This window comes from Manis javanica, chromosome 2 (assembly GCF_040802235.1).
Source record: "Manis javanica isolate MJ-LG chromosome 2, MJ_LKY, whole genome shotgun sequence".
Classification (NCBI taxonomy): Eukaryota; Metazoa; Chordata; class Mammalia; order Pholidota; family Manidae; genus Manis; species Manis javanica.
The window spans coordinates 16764026-16787275 of record NC_133157.1 but is presented as its reverse complement, the minus strand read 5'-3'; the positions used below and the strand labels follow the sequence as shown (position 1 = coordinate 16787275).

Here is a 23250-nt window from a genome sequence, read left to right as displayed (position 1 = left end):
TCACCTTTAATACTGACATGTGATTCAGTGGGAAGCAGGATTTACTTCCCATCACGTTTTGCAGGAATACAGCTGTTGCAGAGAAAAAGTTCTCTTTGTGGAGCTGTTTGGGGCCTCCCATGGGAGAACCAATCTCTACCTCTGCCCCAGTGTCCTTTGCCACTCACCCTTCGCTCTGTCCCCAGTCACTGCGCACACACAGGTGTCTGTGAACTGGGTCAGGGGCATAGCCTTCATGACAGCTGCACTCTCCTGTAAGAAAAAGGAGAAAAGGGTCCTGTAAACATTGCCTGCCCCAAACAGGCTTCTCCCTTGGTTTCCTTGTTTTCCTAGAAAATGAAGCGAACTGCCTAGTTTTAAAAAAGGCCCATGGGAAGAGGTTGTTCTGGTCAACCTGCCACTGTGATTGTTAAAGAGTTTATTAATTTGGTCCTTCACTCTTATTCACTCAACAAGCCCTGACCATGTTCCCAGCCAGTCTCTCTGCTGAGCACTGGGAATGCAGAGGGCAAAGGTGAGACCCAGACACTGACAGGCTCACAGTTTCATGAGGGAGACAGGAAGTGACTCGGTAGCTACAAGTGGAGGCCCTGTTTTGAATATTTAAATTGTGATAAGGTACATTTGCACTGGAAGTATAATCAGACAACGGAATTTTCTCCACCTGAAAGAGCAATTCTTGTTCATCCATAAGCCCCAAATCAAAGGCCACTTCCTCCGAGATACTTTGATTTCATCCTTTGGGAGAATTTGTTTTCACCTAATATTTCCAGATTTTCTTTTGCTTTGTTCTTGTCTGTGTTAATTGGTGCCCCCCCCACCCCTCTTCCCCTCCACTCCTTTCCCTTCTTACTCCATTCCCGTCCATCTAACTACCATCCATCCATTCATCTATCCATCCATGTGCCCATGGATCATTTTTTTCTGCCCAAATCTTATGCCTGGTGGCATGAATGTTTGCTAGAATCCACCCCTGACTTGAGTATATTCTCCCGTTGGTCAAGTGCCTTTTGGGTGGCCACCACATATCTCATTTCCTGATCTTTAGATCACATGTCTCAAATCTTCAGAGTTCAGAAACCCGGCAGGGTTTTCAGAAGCTTTCTGTCCTATCCTCTAGCCCTGCTCCTTAATTATTGGTTTTTCCTAAGGTGTATTTGTGGAATGTTCACAGATGATTTACCAAAAATAGATTCCATAAGTTAAATTATTGGGAAACAGAATACTGTTCATGAGAGAGAGTGGTGTGTAATTCCTCATGGGAAAGACACGCACATAGTCTTCCCCAAACGTATTTCACTTTGGGAGGCTTACTGGGTTAGTGTTCTGTACAACAGGCCTTAGGAAGTGCTAGGAGAATCTGCCCTGGCTTACGCCCTGCCTAGAACAGGGTAGATGCCCAACCCAGTGAGCTGAACAAGTAATTATCTGTGACAGCTCATACATTTCAGACGATTGCTGCCAGGCCGCCTTCTTTTTTCTCATCTTCTGCTAATCACACTCACACACTCTTCCAGATGAACCTGAAATTCTTCACTTCTGCAATGATTCTCGTTGGCCTGACCCCAAAGTTTCCAAATCGTGTTTCTCAAAAATGTACAGTTTGGTAGGGAAGATGTAGAGGCTTTGCCAGCTTTTAGATTTTAACTTTCCTCAAAACTATATTTGCATCTTTTTACTAATGAAAAAGGAAGGCTAAATACTCAGATGTTACAGGTGAGAATTTAAGGCACTGGAGAGCATCGTCCCATTAACCCCAGTTCCCAGGTAAACTTATTTTAGGTAGGCCCCATTCACAATAAAAACAAAATAAAAAACAAAAAAGCCCATCTCCTGTCATCTTTGGTTCACCACAGAGAATAACAGAACCGAGTCAAGGTGCAAATGATAAGCTCCTGTTCTTTACAACTCCCCGTCTCCTGAATCAGGATTTTCTCAACCATTTGCTACCGAAACATCACTCCTGATTTTATGGATGTTGGTATTCCTCAAACAACCTTATTGTTTTCACTGATTCACTATAAATGTTAATGCACTTGACCTTAGACAAAGCACTTTCAGGGTTAAAGAAAACACTCCAGCTTGGTTTATACATTATAATGCTGCTGAAATCTTTGTACCTCCAGCATTAGCAAGTATCTGGCGAACAGCCTGGGCTTAATAAATAAATGGTGGTTGAACTAAAATGGTAATAAGACAGAACAGGGAGGGGAGAAAGGGTCAGAGAGATGGTATTAAAAATATTCAGAGTTAAGACTGCTGAAAGACAGGAGAGAGAGATCTACCTTTCCCCTCCTCTGGGCACCTGGTAAATAGGAGGGGCTGCCTGCAGGCAGGAATGCGTTCTGTCACTCTTCTCTCCAACAGCACGCCTGGGGTTTCCCACCAAAGTGTGTGCTGAAAGTATGCACACCTTAATGGACCGATGGTTGCCAGAGGTAAGGAAAATGGAGGCAAAGGGCTGAGATCCTTGAAATTTGGGTGAGAATAATTTACCAAAGGGGAGGAGCAGTAGAAATCACTAATAATGTGTTGAAATGCAACAGCCCCTTCATGAAATATTCACTATTTGAAACATGTCTAATATTAAATATTAAAAGTCCTGGGATTTGTCCTCAAGACTCCCAGGACTGATTTATGATCTGCCACAAACCACAGGCCTCATGATTCATAATGGGAGAAGTAAAACGGTTGCCTCTGGTTACCTCTGGCAAAGCGACAGCAAGTCTTGGGGGAGTGGCCAAGGCCGGTCGGGGAAGGCACAGTGGAGGTTTCTGTCTCTCCTAACAATGACCCTGCAGGGCGGGACACAGGCCAGTGTTCCTCCTTTCCTTCCTTTTGGGAAAATTAGGGGGAATGAGAAATCTATAGGGAGAAAGGGTGTTCCTATTTTTTTCTCTTTCTTTCTTGCGGTGTGTACTTACTAGGCAAATTTCTGGCCCAGAACGGATCATTAATTACTGATGCTCATTATACAACAAATATGTATTTTTGCAAAGGAGAGGCATCCACCCTGGAGGCACCCATATGGCTGCCTGGAGAACAGGAAGTAAGGCAGAGGGAAAGTATGAAGGCTGGGCTCCACCCTCACTTTCTCTCTCTAGGTGTGTGTCCTTGGGGAAGTTACTTCATCTTTTGCCGTCTCAGTCTTCTCACCAATAGAATGGGAGTGACGGTAATGCCACTCCCATGGAGCTGCTGTAGGAATACTTTGAAGGAATGAAGGGTAAAGTTCATGGCTCAGGCAGACAAGGACTGAGATGCTCAATGAATGAACTTCCTCTTTCCCTTTCATTCCCAGATGGCCACTAGGTTCTGGTATATGCTGACATACTAACTCTACGTCCACTGGATAAGTAATTTTCTCCTTCTTGGGCCTTAGTTTCCCCATCTGCAAAATGGAAAGCTGGAGTTGACGTTCATCAGTTCTGAGTGCCAGTGAGTATCAGTCATTGGCATTGCCCTTCCAAATCCCTAACCTCGGTTTTCTGGACACCATTTATTTCAGTCTTAGCGGCGATCACGCTTAGCAGTTGGGCAGGTTTCTCCAGCAGGAGTTCCATCAGTGCTGAGGCTATTGGCTTTATTGACTTCTATTTCCCATTTTGCTGGCTCAGCTAACTCTCTACTATTTCAACCAACATTTCCTTTTTGCAAGCTGTAAGCCTGTGTCAGCCAGAACTGAGGGTTAACCCCTTCCCCGGGCGAGTCCTTTCCTCAACTCTGCCTCTGCATACCCAGGGCAGCCAGGCTGTCAGACAACAGCTCCCCAGCAACACAGGCTCACATGGTTTCCAGGGGCTGATGGTGAATGCACAAGCCCCCATCGCCCTGGCCTAGTACAGACACTCCTTGAAGGGACTGCAGCCGTCTTGTTCACCACGATATCTAGCCCCTGCTACATGGTCTGGTACATAAAAAAGGAGGGTATATAGTTCACATTTGTAATGCCTATACCAATTGGATAGGGAAACAATTTTTTTGTTTGTCTGTTTTCCCCCATTAAACTGGGAGTTTCTGGATTGCAGAAACCTTTTCTTAATTATTTCCATACACTAGTAATTAACATAGTGCCTCATAAATGGTAGGCAACTCATTTGTTGAATGAATGAATGAATTAGCGATTGCATAAATATAATTCTCATAAATTCAGGCTGAGTTCATTTATAGTAATGACGGTTCTGCTGAAGACTGGGAGAAACTTTCTTACATCCATGACAGGTTTTTGCCAAGGAAATGGAAAGTGTAAACACAAGTGCTGATGGAATGTCTAAAATAGAATTCTATTTTACATCAGAGCAGGAAAAGCTCTTAAAGATCATCTAGTTCAAATCTTCCCACCGCTTTTTTTCAAAAAGGGAAACATAAGCTTAGAGAATAAAGACCTTTGGCCAAATCACGACACCAGCCTCTGGGCCAGTCAGGAGTAGAAACCAGGACTTTAGGCCACTACTTCAGCATCCTTTCCACTTCACTAATGGTCCCAATATTTCAATACACCAAGCACCATTTTCTAGAAACCCGTGCTTCCCTGTGTATTCCTCTAATAGTTCTGAGTGTCCTATAATGAGAATGTATTACATTGCAAACACATTTTTTTAAACATAATGAATTTGAAATATCCTTCACAGATTTAAAACATACATGTATATGTGATTGATAATGCAGACCTTGAAAAGGAGTTTAATCTCTTCATTAAAGTGGTTCCCATAAGGGAATTCAATTAAGCAGATTGTCATCAAGTTAGTTACTAGAACTCCACATTATCAGCTATAGATGAGTTTCATTGGTTTAAAAATATTTACCCTTTATGTCTTTTAGGTCTCATTTATGGAGTTCTCATTTTACGTTACATGTGTTTTCACTTCATAAACTCTTGGGTAAAAACAAAAGAATCCCTCAATTCTGAACAATCTGAGCCTATCTTGTGTGGGGCTCTCCTAAACCACTTCAAAGTGGACAGTGCTTCCACATTAATCATGCAAGGCTGGTGGGCTGTTGAAACAGTTCAGCAGTGAGCCTGGCAATCATCTTGTTTGGGATTCAAATCTTGGATCTGCCATTTAGAATTTGTAAAAACTCGATCAAGTTGCTTCACCTCTCTGAGTTTGTTTCCTGATTCGTAATGAGACTGACATCATTGATCTTCTGGAAAGATCAGTGATGTATCTGAAAAGTCCTCAACACAGTCTTTGGCACATTTCTTCTTGCAGAAAACATCACGGCTGTTTGGCATTTTGTTATTGTTGTTCCAGGACAGAAGGGGTCAATTTAGCATCTTGTTTTAGTGGAAAGAAAAAGCATCTAGCGATTTCTAGATGAAGGATGGTCTCAATTTCAAGATATGCCCTTTGCAAAGCTAAAGGGACTCCCAATTCTTTATCTGTAAATTCAGGGTAGTTGGCTTGAATGGAATAATCACCACAGCTGGTTCCCATGTACCCAGAACCAGCAGCAAGTCTTGCTTTTGTCTATGGTGCTGCCTACTGAAGGACACTCAGGTCTAGACAAGGGCATCAGCCAGAGGGTGCTGTCTCTTCTGTCCCCACAGCTCAGAGGAACTCATCACCTGCCCATGCGTGTGCTGGATAAGTGCAAAGCCTTCTTCCCAAGCCTGCCCAGCTGTCTGGCTCCCCTGCTCCCTCCTTGTCATCGTCCTGTGATTCCATTTTCACTTGCTTCCATCTCAGTCATCACTTATCCTCACAGGCCAGGGACACTGGCTGCTGTTCACTTTCCTATTTACTCTTCTTGTCACCGTGGCTTGGAAAGACATCTCCCTGGGGCCTGAGAGCATTAAAAGTGCGTGGCATTCTTCCCTGGGCTGACTCAGACCCTGTGGGCCACCCTCTGGGCCTCTTCACTTCTGTGTCACTGCAGCCCAGCTCAGGGCCAGGCACCTGGTGGGGGAGGCATGGGCTGGGCACAACCTTACTGGGGGCCATCTCTGTGCTCGGAGAGGTAGAAGACAATGACATGTCATTGCTTACCACACTGTGACTAGTACCAGGAGGAAGATACTGGTGTCCTCGTTTCAGTGATGTATCTGAAAAGTCCTCAACACAGTCTTTGCCACATTTCTTCTTGCAGAAAACATCATAGCTGTTTGGCATTTTGTTATTATTGGAAGCTCAGATTGGACTAGTCAGTCATCCAAGGCCATAGAGTCAGGTCTTTGAAGCTTCCACTCACATTGAAATAAAATGATGTGGCTGTTTGTTAAACAGCATTAGTGTAACACAAGCTGTCAAAGCACCTCACACCCATATGAATAATGGTGCCACCTTCTTCCCAAATCCGGAACTGTAGAAAAATCTCTGACTAGACTCTATTTTTACCCTCAACATTTCAAATGAGACCCGAATCCCATGGATTCTACCTCCTTGCCTTCACTCAGACTCATCTGTTACCCCTGCCACTGCCCTGGTGCAGGTACTGTACACTATTGATCTGTCTTGCGTTCTCAGAAAGGCACCAAATTTCCATGTGCACTGTTGAAAAAGTCTTATCACGGATGACCTGCTTTCAGTGTCCTCCCATCCATCAGTCTGACTGATGGATGGTTATCTTTTCAAAGAACAGCTGCACCCATGGCTTCTCTCCAGTCCTCTCCACGGTGTCCAGTTGCTTCCATGACAGCCTTCACATACCCGAGTCTAATGTCCCAAGCCCTTCATGACTGCTCCCCACCCAACCTTCCCAACCTTGTGAATCACTCTTCCTCCCTTGTACCTTTGCTGCTCTAACTTCCTCTGGGTTTACTGGTAAGAACAGAGCCACCTGAGACCCACCTGCTGACCACCCACCCTGATCCCACTCCTTGAGCACAGCAGGGTCTGAGACCTGGAGAGGAGTGTGTTCAACAGGGGAGAGAGCAGGGGTTGGGAGGGAGGAGGAGGAGAAGGGAGAAGTAAGTGGTACAATGATCCTTCTGTAAAGCAAGGGGATCCTGTGGGCAGTTTGGGTGGTAGGCAGTGTCAGCAGGGAATGCATTTCACAGCGCTAAGCCCTCTGCCCTCTGCGCAAATCACTCTACTTTTCTAGACCTCCCCACTCCCGTCTGTATAATGAGTAGCTAATACTCAGAGATCCCGAAACACCCTTCCAAACCTTGTTCAAATGCCAGTCCTTGATTCTTTCTCTAAATGCTCTGGTCTTGTCTCTTGAGGTCAGCATTTCCCTAGGAATTGTGCAGAAGACAGGGCAGATGTGGGAGCTGGGAGAATACAGGCTCAGGAGGCAGAGAAACATGACTGGAGGGACGTGACATGAGGATGTCCTCTGGGCCTCCATGAAGTGAGAAAGACTTCTTTAGAAGTCTCCTCAGCTGCATGGGCTATGGGACCTGGGACACATCCCTACCCTCCTGGGGTCTCACTTTCTCTCTCCAGTGAGGAGGTCGGTCTCAGTGACAGTTAAGCAACTTCTTGTTAGCCTCTCTGATGCCCCTTTTTTCCATATAGAGTTGGAGTGAGACTTCTCAGTCTTGTTCTTCCCAAAGCTTTTCAGGCAAAGTTGGATGCTTGCATTTTAGCTGCCAGCCCCTCATTGCCATCCATCACCATGCCTCTGAGGGAAAGAAAAAAATTAGAGGCCAAAAGGTTCTGGCGGCACAGGCTGGTGATTGGGTCTCATGGAGATCAGAGACCTTAATCAAGGCTACATGGGGATTAACTGGCCCTGGCTCAGCTTCTGTGGGCAGCCCACGTGGAATGGCCCGGGCTCTGAAAGACTGCCAGCCAGGCTACACTAGGGCCCCAACTTCAGGGTCTCAGCCAGGACAGGCCCTCCCCAGCACCCCATTCCCTCTCTTCCTAGCCTTCTCTATCCCTGAGTGTACCACACACACAATTAGCTACAAATCTGTGTCCAGGAGAAGAGCACATGAGTGGGAGACTCCCTTAAAATTATGGCTGATTGAGGCTAGAAGCCAGTGAAGAAATCTAACAGCCTGGGACTGCTACAGATGCAGGATTCAATAACTAGGAAGGCTCTTGTCCCTGCTGACTGAGAAGGGACTTCAAACACAGATGCACAGAGCTGGGTTTCACTCCAGAGCTTGTATCATCCAAGCTTCTGAGATCAACCCGGGAGCGGGTGGGGAGCAAGGTCACTGCCTGGTGAAAGGGACAGAGCCCTGGTCTGGGAATCAAAGGGACCTGAGGCTGAACCCTCAGTCTGCCACTTATGACCTGAGCAGCCTGGATACATCGTGGTGCTTCTCTGGGTCTCAGTTCCCTCATCAGAAAATGGACACCTTAAACAATTTAGACAATTGTCACAAGGACTGGCGGGAACATACTAAAAGCAATTACCACCTCACCAGACATGGAGGCAGCCATCAGTAAGTGGAAGCTGTCGTCGTCGTCACGATTATTACTATTACTGCCAGCACGGCTGTCATCGCCAACACTGTTGTCCAGGCTGGGCTCCCTGAGGCTACATGGCCTTCCTGGCTTGGTACCCTTGTCCCGGTTGGCTGCAACTCCCTTCCCGGGCTCCCCGCTATGCTAGTTCCTCCCCACGTAGCTCTTGCCTCATTTCTGGGCCAGACTAACTGATCGTTTTTCTTTCTCTCTAGAGTTCCTCTGTGGCCAGCATGGTGCAGGTGGGGCACAGAGATGAATCCATCCAATCATCTGTCTTCAAGAAGCTGATAAGCCAGTGGGGGTTCCAAGAAGAAAATATATAATGGACACGATGTGTGATCTGGGCTGAAGAGAGAAGTGTGCACCACAGGAACCAGAGGAAAGAGTATCAAACCCTGCCCCAAGGTCAGGGGCACACCAGTGAAGAGGGAAAGTACTATTAATAAGAGGGAATGCTGAGATTTCTAATTGCCAGGTGGTGTTAGAAGTTCTTTATTGCTATTGACTTATATGACCCTCACAATGAGTTCAGGAAGTAAATCCTATTTTCAATCCCATCTTACAGATGAGGAGACTGAGGCCCAGAGGGGTTAAGTACCTTGCTTGCCTAAGGTCAAAAAGCTTAGAGGGCCAGAGCCAGGATGGGAGTCTAGCCAGCCTGGCTCCAGAGATAGGGCTGTAGCCCCGGCTGGACAGCCTGTCTCTCTCTCAGGTGAAGTAAGAACCTCCAGACAGGGGAACAGATGGGTGCTAAGGGAGGTCACAGCGCAAATGGGAAATCTGCTAGACCAGCAGGGCCAGAGGGCTTAGCAGGCACTAAGGAGCCTCCTCTTGTTCTGCAGGTATGGGGAACAGCCCCAGGAGACCCCCATGTCATCTCTACAAACACAGTCATTCAAAGGCTGAATGCAACCATGGTGCCCAGAAAGGCAGTCTGAAGCAGAGAAGACAGGTGGTGGGGTCAAAACAAGGTTTGAACTCTGCATTTGCCACCCAATGGCTCCATGACTTTGCATAATTTCTTGTCTCTGGACAACTTAGTTTCCTCAGTTCTACAGTGAGGTCGATCAGCCTGCCTCAAGAACACTCTACTCCCGGAATGGGCTCCATCAACATGGCCTGCTGTTGTGATGGTTATTATTAGGGACCTGGCTGCCTCAATGTTCATACCTGACCATAGCTCTTATCCTGGAACCCTCAGTTATAAACTGGGAAAAGGGAAAGGCTAAGAGATGCTGATGGATCTTATTAAGCATGATGTGTTTGATCCACATTTTCACCTCTCATCCACCCAACCACTCTATAAAGCAGATGCCAATGTTCTGATTGTGCAGATGAGGAAACTGAAACCTGCAGGAGTGAAAAGTCCCATCCATACAGCAAGAAAGCCAGCAGGGTCAGGATTCAAACTCTGCTCTTCTTGACTCTGGAGTCAGAGTCCCTATACCACGCAAGATGAAGGAGTTCAGTATGACCCAGAGTCTCACTCAAAATGACCCACCGTGGTGGCTCTACCTGGCCACCTAGCACAGCTCTGTGGGAATTGACAGGGATGCAGATGAGATCAGGCTACGTGGCTGCCAATGCCAGGGGCCCTGGCAGCTCTGCTTCCCCACCAGCTGCCGGCTGGCCTTGCCCAGGTCCCTTCACCTCTCTGAGCCTTTATCCTTCTCCCCGAGATGATGGGGAACATAAGCCCTGTCCTCTCAGGGGGGCAATGAGGATAAAATATATGCTTATTCCACTCAGAACACACGATCATTCATAATGCAGTTGTTCCCTGCTTGCACAAAACCTGAAACAGCATAGAGAAATATACAAAGTAAATTAAGCAGAGCATAATCATTCATTTTGCAAAAGAGTTCTCTGCTCCACAAGAGATGCATCTGTGTTTTCTTTTACCTCAAGCATCAGCTATCTTTGTGAGTGTAAAATCAAATTTCATTTATAAAATTAAAGCAAAAAGACTAATGATTTTCCAGATGTTTGCTGAGTACAATGGGCCACACAAATGTGTCCTGGCCACACCATCCACACCATCGAGCGAGGGGTTCTGGGCACACAAAGGGACCTTTGCCTTTGTCTGGTTGGGAATTGGGAGAAAATGAGAGAAGCTGTGGAGAGCATGTGACATCTGCACTCTGTGCCAGAAGGGTCCCTTCCTCAGAGTGACCTCAGCCTCAGCTAGAGGCAGATGGCCAGGGTCACAGCTAGCTTCCCAGAGAAACTGGAGCTGCATTTGCACTTCCTTCCATCTGGGACATTATATACCGTTTTACATAGTGTGTATGTTCAGCCGAGCCCAGCTAGGTTTCACCTTGCTAGTCTCATGTCTGATTATATCCATCTCTGTGTTCTTGTCCCTTCAACCCCCACTGCTCCTCCTTGTCTCTGTTTCATGGTCCCTCAGCCCCAATCTCAATCTCTCTCTGAATTTCTCAGTCTTTGTGTTTCGGTCACTGCCTCAGTTTCTCTCTTTGGGTTCTGCCTGTCTTCGCTTTCTGTGTATGCTCTACATTTCTTACTGTCTGTGTGTCCTTCTCTATGCCTCCCTTTCCTTGGAGCATCTGCCACGAACCAGAATGTGAGTTTGAGTCAGAGGCCCAGGACCTGCGTTCACTTCCTCACCCACAAAGAGACAAAGAAGGACAGTCTCTTCTTCAAGGGGTAATGTGAGGACTGCATCAGAGAGGACAGGCAGGACAGGTCACGGTTCCTGGAGCAGAGCATGGCTCCCTTCTGGGTTCATTCCATACCCCTCTGCTCTTCTTGCTCCGTCATGTTCCTTATTTCCTTTCCCTCTTCTCTCTTCCCTTCCCATCCATTCTGCTCTCCATGCCCCCACCTGAGGTACATGCCACAGCCCTCCCCCAACCCCCGACTTCTAGCAGTGATTTAATTGCAGAATGGCTAGGTTCCCATTACTAAGACACACATTCTTTTATAAAACACTTTTACGGTACATTTGCTGGTATATGATGGAGAATCATCATGAATCATTAGAATTAAGCAACATGTGTCCAAGTGGCTTGCACCAGCCTTCACTAGGGAGTCAGGCCTTGCTGCTCTGTCCCTTTTTGGCCATTTGAGAGACTGCAGCCCGTTCACACCATACACACCACCTGGCCTAGCCTACTTGCATGGAGCAATTTAAATTCCTGGACGCTCTATCCTGAGGGCTAGTGTTGATACGACCAGCATAAAATCCATATACCTCCCCACCCCATCCAGTGAAATTTTAACTTAGAGACCATTTGATACTGTGACCAAAAGGCTGGGACAGACAGATACATACAAACACATGCAACATACACACACACACCTCTCCTATTCAGAGACCTGTGATCATCCACATTGAAATGAAAGCTGCCTTCAGTCAAGAGAGAGGAGAAGGGACGGTGTGCTGCAGTGGGCTGTCCCTGTATTTGGTATCAGAAAACTAGAAAAAACTAGTGCTATCGCTAAGTGCTGTGTTTTCAATGGTTGTGTGGAGGCCCCTTCTGCTCAGAAATCTGTCACCACGCCTTCCATTCCATCGTGATTAAGTCTTTTTGCGGGTTAAGCATTGTCAACACTAGGGGTTCATTTTACCCCCGATTCAATAATTCCCATTTGTTGAACACATGCATTTGCCATATAATGCAGCAGGTACTTCGCACAAATTGCAATTGTCACAATCACCTACAAAGGTGAATACCTTTTCCTCTGATGAGAAAGAGCAAGAAATTGAGGCTTGGGGAAAATGAAACAATTTGCTCAAAACCACACCAATAGTTAGTGGCAGAACCTAGATTGTAACCCAAGTCTATCTAACTTCAGTGCCTCGACTCTCTCCATTTTGCTGTGACTGCCTCTCTAAAAACACAGCAGAGCCCACCAGGAAGGCAACTCGATCATGAGCAACCGGAGGATGCTGGCAGTGTCTCTTGTGCTTCCCTCCCTGGTGATGGACTCATTCGTGGGGCTCAGTCAATGTTTGTGAAAGAAAGACATTAACGAAGATTATGGGGAACCTGCCATGTCTCCGACATCCTGCCCTGAAACACTTATTTGCGTGAATGAGTGGATTTGATTATAAGCCTGGAAGGCAAGCTCGAAAGCCCTCTCGGAAGTGGACGTCACCTTTCCACACAGTAAAAGACTCCTGAAGGCGCTAGCTCAGGCTGCAGTGGGGGGGTCTACATTCCAAGGATGAAATAGTCTGACAGCTTCAGTTGTTCTTAAGAGGTAGAGAAATCAAGCATCAGCAAGGGAGTCAGGAGACCTCCGCTCTGCCACTAAATAACTTCCTGAGGGACACAGGCAAGGCCCTGACCCTGCCTGAACTTCCACCTCGTCAGCTGTTGAAGGAGGAGGACGGGCTGGATGGTCTGCATGGTCCTTCCCAGCCCTGGACCTCTTTGCCCTTTGACCCTCCCCACCTGCCCATGCAGGAGAGTCTTCAAAGGCTTCTTAGGAGGAGGGTTGGAGGCCTGGTCATGAATTAATACTGGTTGTTTCCCAAGTTTAAGGGGACACTGAGGGTTATGCAAGTTCAGGCCTGATGCTGAAGAATGAGCACCTCCTTAGACTTTGTACCTGAGGATCTTTACCTGCCTCGTATTAGCACCGGTGCCACTGGGCACAGTGCTCGGCAAAGCTACTCAGCACATCCTTGCATCACATGTTTATGTCCCTGTCTCCCTTCTCCTCTCACCTTAGGTCACTGGTGTCTGTTATGGGCTGAATGTTTCTGTCCCCCTACATTCATATGTTGAAGTCCTAACCCCTAATGGGATGGTATTTGGGGGTGGGACCCCTGGGAGGTCATGTAGCCGTGGGAGTGGGACCTCATGATGGGACCAGTGGTCTTAGAGGAAGTAGAGGGGAGAGAGACCACACTCCCACTCTGCACACACACACCAAGGAAAGGCCCTGTGGGGACACAGGGAGGAGTCGAGAAATTGGCCAACAAGCCAGGAACCAACTCAGTGGCATCTCGAAGCTGGACTTCCCAGTCTCGAGCAGTGTGAGAAATAAGTTCTTGTTGCTTAAGCCACCCAGTCTATGATAATTTGTCATGACAGCCCAAGCAGACCCAGACAGGATCCTCCTCTCTGTGGTCCTTTCCTTAGGGACAGTGTGAAAGCAGTCCTGGAATTTATTCATAAGTGGGGGACACAGCAGCTGGATTCTTCATTTCTGATGTCAAAGTATGAAACCAACTCATCAGACAGAAGGCTCCAAGGGGCAGAGATGGAAACTTCAGTTGCTCACTCCCCCCAGTACTGGGCACAATGCCGGGCACATGATTGGTGCTCACCAAATAACTGCAATGAAGGAAATGTGGTATCTGTATTCTAAGCCCTTCTCCCCTCCCCCACGGCGACGGCCCTGGCCCAAGCCACCATCATCCCTGGCCTGGATTATCACAGTAGTCTGTTAAGTGGCCTTCTTGCTACCACTCCTGTCTCTGTCCCTTTATATTTTTCCTCAATAGAGTGGTCAGAGTGATCCTCTTAAAATAGAAATTAGATGACAGCAGTCCTCAGCTCAGAATTCTGCTGCAGCCTCAGGTCTCCTAGTGACTATAAAAGTTATATTTACACGGTATTGTAGGCTCTTACATGTGCAATAGCATTAGGTCTTAAAAAAAGCCAATGTATATAACTTAATTAAAAAGTACTTTATTGCTAAAAAAAATGCTAACCATTACCTGAGCTTTCAGTGACTCATAATCACTGACTGCAAATCACCGTAACAGTAATAATAAAAAAGTTTAAAATATTGCAAGATATACCAAAATGTGACACAGAGACAGAAATAAGCAAATGTGGTTGGAAAAATGGCATCAAAAGACTTGCTTAACACAGGGTTGCTACACACCCTCCATTTGTAAAAACATACAATATCCAAAAAGCACAATTAAGCCAAGGGCAATAAAATGAGGTATGTTTGTAGTAGGACATATACCATTTTTAGAGACCCCAATATATTTTCATTTTAAACTATTGAACACAGTTAAATATAGCCTCTAATTTAAGTGCCAATAGGTAGTATTTTTGATGATGAAATCTAGTCTTAAATGCTGAGAGTTCTCCTACTTTTTGGTACCTTTGCCCCAGGGATAATAATCAGAGATACCATAAGTCACCTTCCTATATGCAATGTTATAATATGAGACTTCAGATTTCTTACAACCTCTTTCTTTTAAGTTCAGAAGCACAGGTTGCTGTGGATTTTCAGTGGGGCTGGTAAGTTCCCAATAAGGAAAAGTTCTCACTTTTGTAGCCCATTCTAACCTTCCTGTCCTTCCTAGTTCGAACAGTCAGTCCTGTTGCTTGCCGTTGCAGACTCTCTGAAATTTTATGACCTCGTCTTTGACAGATTGTCTCTTTTCACAGGACCTCAACCCTCTTCTACAACATAACATTTTATGACACATTTAAATCAACTATAGTGAGACTCCCAAACAGAGATATAAAACAGTTTCCCTGCAACTCATAAATGCTGTCACCATTTCACCTCTCAATTCTGCATTTTTCCCTTGTCCCCAGTCAAATTGGGCCCTTTCATTTTTTCAAGTCAACTTATTCTTTAAATTCTTTGTCCAAAGGACTCATGTCTGCCTCTGAGAATTTTCTGCAAATACCTATCAAAGAGCAAATGCTGGAATGCCTCTCGTCTCAGTGTTAAACAAACGCCTCACATATTGACTCCTTAACACAGTAGTTTGACACCCAGTCTGGGTCCAAGTCCCAGCTGTGATACTCAGTAAATACATGACCTTATGAATGCCAAGCAACTACATTAAGACACAGGTTCTTGTATGGCAAATGAAGGCAACAAGAACTTCGTAGGGGTGTTATGAAGACCAAGATAGTTATATGAAATCACAACATGATGTCTGATGCTCAACAAGTGCACAATAAATTACAGATGCTGTTGTTACTCCAGCATTCATGTACCTCCTCATGTCTCACCAAAACTCCACCGTATCTCTCTTAATGGCAAGGTACAGATGGTCATTGTCCAAGACCCCATCTGCTATATCTACAGAGTGAATCTCCATCAAATTGATCAATCTGATGACATAAATCATCTTTTATTATTAACACTTCTTTCATGGAATTTAAGCAGAAAAACTTTGGTTTGTTTTTTGTTGTTGTTTGAACAGCTTTTGTTGGGAATGATTTTGAAATGTTTGATTCCATTATCTTGCATGTCTGAATAAAGCGGCATGGGGTTTATTAACTGACAACCCATTTAAATAAGTTTTGTTTAATTCAGGTTTTCTAGTAAAGTTCAGGACCAAGGAATGGTAAGGTAGAGAACATTATGGATTCTGAAGGTCAGAATGAATCACTTCATGGAGGACTGATTTTTCTATTTGAGGCCCGTTGGAGTACCAGCATAGCTGTACATAGGCTAATCCTAAATAGATAAAGGATGGAACTTGCTTTATTTGATTTCAGGAAAGACTAGTGGTACCCAGCTCAAGGGAAAAGGGGAATCTGAGAAAAGAGTTACCTGTTTTATATAAAAGTCTTTAGCAAAAACACACTTACCCAAAATACTATTGTCAGGACCCTAAGGGCTCTCCATCGTCCTGACACCAGAACACTTGTTCTCTCTTTCTCTCATTCGTTCGTTCGTTCATTCGTTCATTCATTCATTCATTCAAGAAATGATGTGTTAATGCAGGAACTGTTTCAGTTCCTTAGACTCAGCAATAAACAAGATGAGCAAAGGCCAAGTCCTTAGAAACTTAGGCACTCACACATAAATCTCTCCTCTCTGGTCTGCCAGAAGGCTGATTCTCTCAGATAAATTTCGGTGTATTTAATGGCACCTCTCACCTATTCACTACCCAACTTAAACTCTACATACTTGCTACATCACCTAGAAACACTTCCCCCATGTTATAATCTCCTTCAACATAGGGACGTTTTCCATCTGAATTCTTGGACTTTATAACTTCATGATGTCCTTGTGTCCCTTTTAACATTAATAACACACAGTTCAGCAAACAATGGAAACAATCTATAAGCATTAGAAATAGTTATCACAATATAAGACATATATAAGATAGAGCTATACATGCTGTATTCTCATTTCATATCCAAATGCAAATGAAAAATGGCTGCTGAAGACATGAAAATAAACTGGATAGGATAGCAAACATGACTGAAGTTCATACCAATTTGAAAAGAAAATTCAATCTGCTCTAAACGCCATTTACAAATTGTTTCAATCATATTTATGCTCCAAGTTATTAGTGCTTAAAAGGTCATAGAAACATGAATTTGGGCTGGAAAATATCTTACAAATTATTCAGGGTTGTAATTCGTATCTTGACACTACCTTATTGGCCGACGCTGGGCAACCTGCTTAGCCTCAGTGGCCCTCAGTCTACTCATTAGATAAAACTAGATGATCGCTAGGGCCCTTCAGTGAATAAAAGTATGGTTTCACTGACCTCTTTGTTGAAGAAAAGGGATATGAAGTTCACTGTGTGTGGCGTATCAAATGGCAAATCTGTGGCAAGCTGGCAGTAGGATTGAAAACCTGTCACTTTTTTCATTGCACAAGTTTAAAAGTCACACAAGGACTAAAAGAAAGGCCAGCAGATAGGAGTTCCCAGGTTACAGTAAGTTTCCCTATTAGGTGGTCAGTTCCTATTGAGCAGGAACTATATTTTATTTTCTTCTCACAGACTCTAACACATTTGTGTACTGCTGGATTAAAGGTGTCTCATTTACTGAATTAATTGAAATATTTATTGAATTAGGTGAAGGTACTAGTAACAGCATGACTGTAAGAATAACAGTAGATGTGTTGAGTGCCCACCATATATTAGTTACTAATTACATTCAATGTCATTTTTTTTATCTCATTCTCACAACCTTGCAAAACGGGAATTATTCTCCTTATTTTTACATACATCAAAAGTGAATCTTGACCATGTAAAAATGACTTGCCCAATGCCCTACGACCAGTAAGCAAAGAAGCAAGGACTTGAATCTGGTTCTGACTCCAAATGATATTCTACTTTAACTCTGGCTCACTAAATGCTTGAATGAGTAAACAGATGAATGAATGAGTGATTAAAGGAACTGGTGTTCAGCTGTTACTCACCTCATGCGGTTTGGGGCCATATTGTCCAAGATTATGTATATGTAATTTAGCATGACACCACACATGAGAACTTTAATAAAGCTCTTTCACATGAAGATATACTTATGATGCTATTCTTCAGAGTTGAAACCTGATCATTTGGCCTGTTTGATGCTACACTATATGGGACTATAGCTAGCAGTCCTTGAATGTTCACTTTCTATCTTTAGAGAGATGAAAAGTTATGGCAGTCTATTCTGGGAAGAAACAATGCCATCCTCTGGCAACATTTCCAAGCCTTGTCTAAGCCTTCACGGAGGCCCTCGGTCCTGGATTGATTTGCTCTCATCCCGTCTACTGTTAGGATGGTCAATGTTTCATGATGGGCTTTCCAAAGGAAATAAGTCATGATTTGTAACACTGACCATGTTGTGTGTTGTGTATAAATACCCTCACGTAGCCAATTTCCAAGCAATTTATGCCATCTAAGTGAACAAACCGTTGGGAAGATATGAAAACAATCAACTCTCATGAGTCCATACAAGCCAGCTCCAGCTCATCACAGGTCCAGTTCCATAATCAACCAGGTGGGTGGTACTAATTGTTGAAATCCCTGGAAAAATACTCCTGATCTGGGCTGTGGGCACACAGCCAGGAATACATGGCCAGGGTCACCTATGCAACATGGACATTCTATATTCTTCAGCAGCACTAATCTCCCCATTATCTTTCTCCTTCCTGATCAGTTGGGAGAAATCACCTTCTCACCGATACATCCAATAAAGCTTTAAAGCATGATGAGCAACACTTGGACTCCAAGACTTTGCTCAGTCCCGCAGATCCCACCAACAGAACGAAGGATTTATTTAAGGGAGACTACGCCACTTCTGACAAGTCTAAGACCTGAATATGTACAGGGTTTGGGGGTTTAGTGTTTCCATGGCTCCCCCCAAAATCAAATTCCTAATGGAAGGCAAAGGAGGGGAGGCCCCACTCTCTCCTTGGATACTTAGATGTACCCCAAAGAAACTGGACAGATGTGAAGGGCAGTTCCCCTTTTTCAGTGGGCAGCATCGTTTTACTAAACCGCTTGGGATTCTCAGATTATTGGGATCCTTACCTTTCTATGGTTTTCCCTCATCTTCCCTTTCCAACTCCATCCCTGCCACTCCCCTTCATCTCTTCCTTACGTAAAGCACATTCTCCGTATGCCAGCTCCACTACACTGCTCTCTGGCTCCTGGCATCATCCTCAACTTTCTTCATCTTTATTTCAATCATGAAGATCCCTCTGCAAAAGCGCCTTCCCACTCTTCCTCCCTACAGATTCTACAAGGCTCAGCTAAAAGGGCATCTTCTCCATGACCTATCTCCTGAAAAGCCCCATCTAGAATACATTTCTCCCCTTTCTCCAGACATTAGTACTTTGTTGATGTCTATGCTAGATTTTTTCCACATTGTGTCTTTTAGAATAGCTATATATGAACATATTATTTTTATCTCTGTGAAAATGTGAAATCTATGAAGGCAGGAACATTGTCCAATTTGTCTGTGATTTCCCGTAATATGTAACAGATAAGACTTATAAGTTGTGGAATTAAGAAAATCTTGGTTGAATTGAGTCTAACAAATTGAAATAAATTTTACAAAGTGGATTTGAGTCAAGCCCCATGAAAATACATTCAGGGATCTCATGTTCCCGTTTCTACTGCTTACCTGTAGACGCTCTCATCCATTTATGCCTTGAGTGACTTGTAGAAGGAAGGGGCTTTGCTGGGCACTGAGGGGGAAGAATATAGTCTGTGGCTTTAGGGAGCTTATAGTTTAGCTGGATAGACAAGGTGCCAAACAATAAATCAGGTTTTAATCAGATTTTTAGTCAACACAAAACTCCTGATGATACTGTAGAAGTCATTCATTCTACCTAGAGGAAATGAGGTAATTAAGTGAATAGGATTTTGGAAAGTAGACAATTAAAGGATGGAAGATATTTCAGGAAGAGGGAGGAGCCTGAACTCTAGTCAGAAGGCAAACCTTTGTGTGGAGTGTTTGGGGGGACTGCTGTGAGCAGGAGCAGCCTGGAGAATGCAAATGGGGATGCTCCAGGAGGGGTGGCCGAGTGGGAGTGGAAGGCCAGGGTCCCAGCTGGTCTGGCTACTGGACAATTCTTGGTGACCCAATTTCTCCAGAGCTGGAAAATATTTAATCTAAATTCATATGCAAGTGGACACAGAGGAACAAATTAAAAATTGGCAGGTCAAATTATTTCAAGGAGGATGGGGAGAGAATCTCTTTCCTTGCTCCCTCCTTTCAATTTCTGTGCATTAATTATACATCAGCATCATGATAAGTTTTAAGGATGCAGACATGAGCAAGACACATGCTTAGAATCACCCTTACCCCAGCCCCTAAGAAAGTTTATAGCCTGGTGATAGATCCAGACAAGGGCTGCACAGGGCCCAAAACTGTGACATAGGGAAGCTCAGAGGCTATGAGCACAGAGGACCCCCTCAACTGAGTGATGGCTGGAGATGGCGAGTCAGCAATGTCTCTAGGAGGATGTTTGGGCTGAATGAAATGGAAATAGGGAGACCCTGGCGTCCCGTTAAAAGGAGGATAAAGGTATTTTAAGGAGGAAGAAACAGCCCAGGGAAGGATTAGGCATGAGAGGGCATGGTGCCTCCAGGGAATGCAAGTATCTGTGCCTAGCGCCCAGGGTGTGTGGTAACAGAGGCAGAAAAAGACACGGAAGAAGTGAGCATGGTTTTGTCAGACTACGTAAGTTAACACATATGGCAGCTGGACCTTTCACTGTTTGTACAGAACGGGAGAGGACTACTGAGAGGGAGGGAGCTTAGCGCCTTGTGGCACCTAGGGTAGTCCTAGAGTCAGAAGCAGCAGCCATAGCTGGCAGTTTTAGAAATGCAGAATCTCAGGCTTCCCTGGAGACCTACTGAGGCTTGAGAAGCACTGGTTAGGAGCACAGTCTGAATCCTGGCTCTGCATCTGCCAGCTCTGCAACTGCCATCCTCACCTTTCTTCTCTGGGCATCAATATCACCAGCGGATTCTACTAAAATTTTTTAGCTCTAAAGAGTGTGTGTAGGGGTGTGAAATTATAGGCCATTTTGGTAGGAGAGTTGATCGTTTTCAAAACTGGCTCACACATGTCTGCTCCCTGGATGATACACTGTTTGGATTTATGCCCTCAAGCCTGCAGCCAATGGAAAAGATCGTCAGAAACCATGAACTTGCAGTTGAAGACAGGTCATCTGGGAAACCAGCAGTCAGACCCTCAGGCACTCACCACTCTCCCTAGCTGGAGCTTCCTACAGGGAGGCAAAGAAGGGGGTTGCTTCTGTTCCCTCCCACCAATAATGTTGCCTCTTTTTTAAGGAAAGAGAAGAGGAAAAAAGGAGAACCTATAGGACCGGATTCAGAGGCACATAATCCCACAAGGGCTCCCCTGGCTGTTGGGTGAGGATAATCCACAATGTGTGTGTATGTGTGTGTGTGTGTTGCAGGTAAAAGGGTGTTGCTTAGGCAGACAGTGCCCTAAACCCTAAATGTTGCAATTAAGAGAAGGAAGGTTCATCTGTCTGGTCAAGTGGTACACAGGAGCTGTACTGCATTTCCCAAACAGCTTCCCCAGCTGGCCTGCGTAAAGGCGGCAAATATGTCTCTCACCAGGCTGCCAATTCAAAGATAAGAAGGAATGGTGGCTAGAAAGCCAAATCCTTGCCTGGCTCTGCAGAGACACAGGGGTTAGCCTGGAGAGGCTTCTCCTTACTCCTGAACTGCCTGAGGGGGAGGGGGAGGAGAACTTGGAAAGAGGGAGCACACCCCTGACCTGGGCCACCAAGACCCCTCAGCTCTGCGCATCTGTGCAATGAGTTTTCCAGGCCAGACGGCCAGACTCATGTTCATGGAGAGAGGGATGAAGTTCGAAAGAATATGTACCAATGTAAAATGTAGGGAAGGGCACAGGACCAGGGGCAGGAAGAACTGGGGTTCTCGTACCAGCTTCATTTCTAAGTGGCTCTGTGACCTTGGCAAATCTCTTCTTCTCTCTAATGCTACTTCCCTATGTGTGTGTATTAATCACTACCATTAATCCATACCAACACCCAAGAATAAGATATTGTCCATTTACTAAGCATTTATGGTAAGTAAGGTGGTGCCTCCTGGGTTTAAATATCATCTATATGCTATTGATTAACAAATTTTAATCTGCAGCTAAGACCTCTTCTTTAAATTTGACATTTGGTTCCCAATGCCTATTTTCCATCTCTACCTGATGTTTAGTAGTCCTCTAGAACTTATATCCTGCTCATCTCAACCCTGACCTGCCTATACCTTCCTCCGACTCAGTAGATGATTAGTCTATTCATCTGCTTGTTCAGACTGAACAATTTGGGATCTTTGACTCCTCTTTATTTTTCACCTTCATACCCAATAGCAAATTCTGTCAAATCTATACTTTAAATATACCCAGAATTTGACCATTTCTCACCATCTTCTTCCCTTACCCCTGGGGTCCAAGCCAACTCTTGCCTGCATTAGAATAAAAGTGTCCTTGACTGACCTGGGTCCATTTGCCACACAGCGGGGGGAGTGGCCCAGTTAAAATGTAGGTCAGACCATGTTGCTCCTTTGCTTAGAATCCTCCCAAGACTTCCCAACTTGCTCAGAATAAAACCCGAAGTCCTCATCATCTGTATCACATCCTGCAACACCCCCAACCCAACCTTCTGCTTTCCAAGTTAGCTTCCTACTCCTCCCACCTCCCACTGCCCTCAACCACACTGTGTCCTTGCCCGCACTGACCCAACAGCAAGTTCTGGCATTCCTGCCACAAAGTGGGGCCCTGTGGTTACGTCTGCCTAGGATGCTTTTCTCCCACACAGAGCGTGGCTTCCTCCACCTGCATCCTGAGGTGCCTGCTCAAAGGTCACCTTCTCAGAGAAGCTTTCCCGCCATCTCTCTATGAAATAACAACTCCACTCCCACTGCCAGCTTAGCATTCCATATACTCTGTGCTCACCCCTGTTTATATCACCTGACGGAGTGTATCTATGGGCCTGTTGGCCTACTGCAGGGCTGCCCAGAACTTTCAGCAACGATGCTCATGGTCTACTTCTGGGTTGTCCGAGAGGTAGGCATGAGTCACATCTAGCTATGGAGAACTTGAATTATGGGACCAGGGAAATGAATATTATGTTTATTTAATTTTAATCAATTCAAGTGTAAATACTCACATGTGGCTAGTGGCCACCTTGTTAGTGCAGATTTAATGTTTTCCTAGGATAGAAGCTTACTTAGGGCAGAGATGTTGCCTATTTTGTTCACTGCTATATCCTCGATGCCTAGAAAAGTGCCTGGCTACTCAGTAAATATCTGCTGAATGAATGAATAAATGAATATCCTAGGAGCTTTCCATGCATTATTTCATTTAATTCTATCAGTAGGCTTGCAAGTTAGATGCTATTTTCTTTGGCTCTCAGAGAGAGGAAGTATGTTGGTAAAAAAGATCCAGTGATTTTATACTCTGTGATCAACATCTCCCTGCTTCAGATGAATAAGTTCTGGGGATCACATATAGCATGGTGAACAGTTGACAATACAGTATTATACACATATTTGGAAGTTGCTAAGAGAGTAGATCTCAAAAATCATCATCACACATATATACACACACAAAATAAGTATGTGAGGTGACGGAGGTCTTAATAAACCTTATTGGAGTAATCACTTTGCACTATATGTGTGTATTAAAACATCACATTG

At 44.9% G+C, this 23250-nt stretch overlaps 1 protein-coding gene across 8 annotated transcripts in view; it reads right to left on the bottom strand.

The window, feature by feature from the left end:
* The window catches only part of ASTN2 (astrotactin 2), an 836776-nt gene that overhangs the window by 458857 nt on the left and 354669 nt on the right, over nucleotides 1–23250 (bottom strand). For all 8 annotated transcript variants that reach the window (XM_073225555.1, XM_073225566.1, XM_073225572.1 and 5 more), the window contains exon 8: nucleotides 168–252. In XM_073225555.1, coding sequence (XP_073081656.1) covers nucleotides 168–252 — 85 coding nt within the window. The remainder of the gene's footprint in view (nucleotides 1–167; nucleotides 253–23250) is intronic.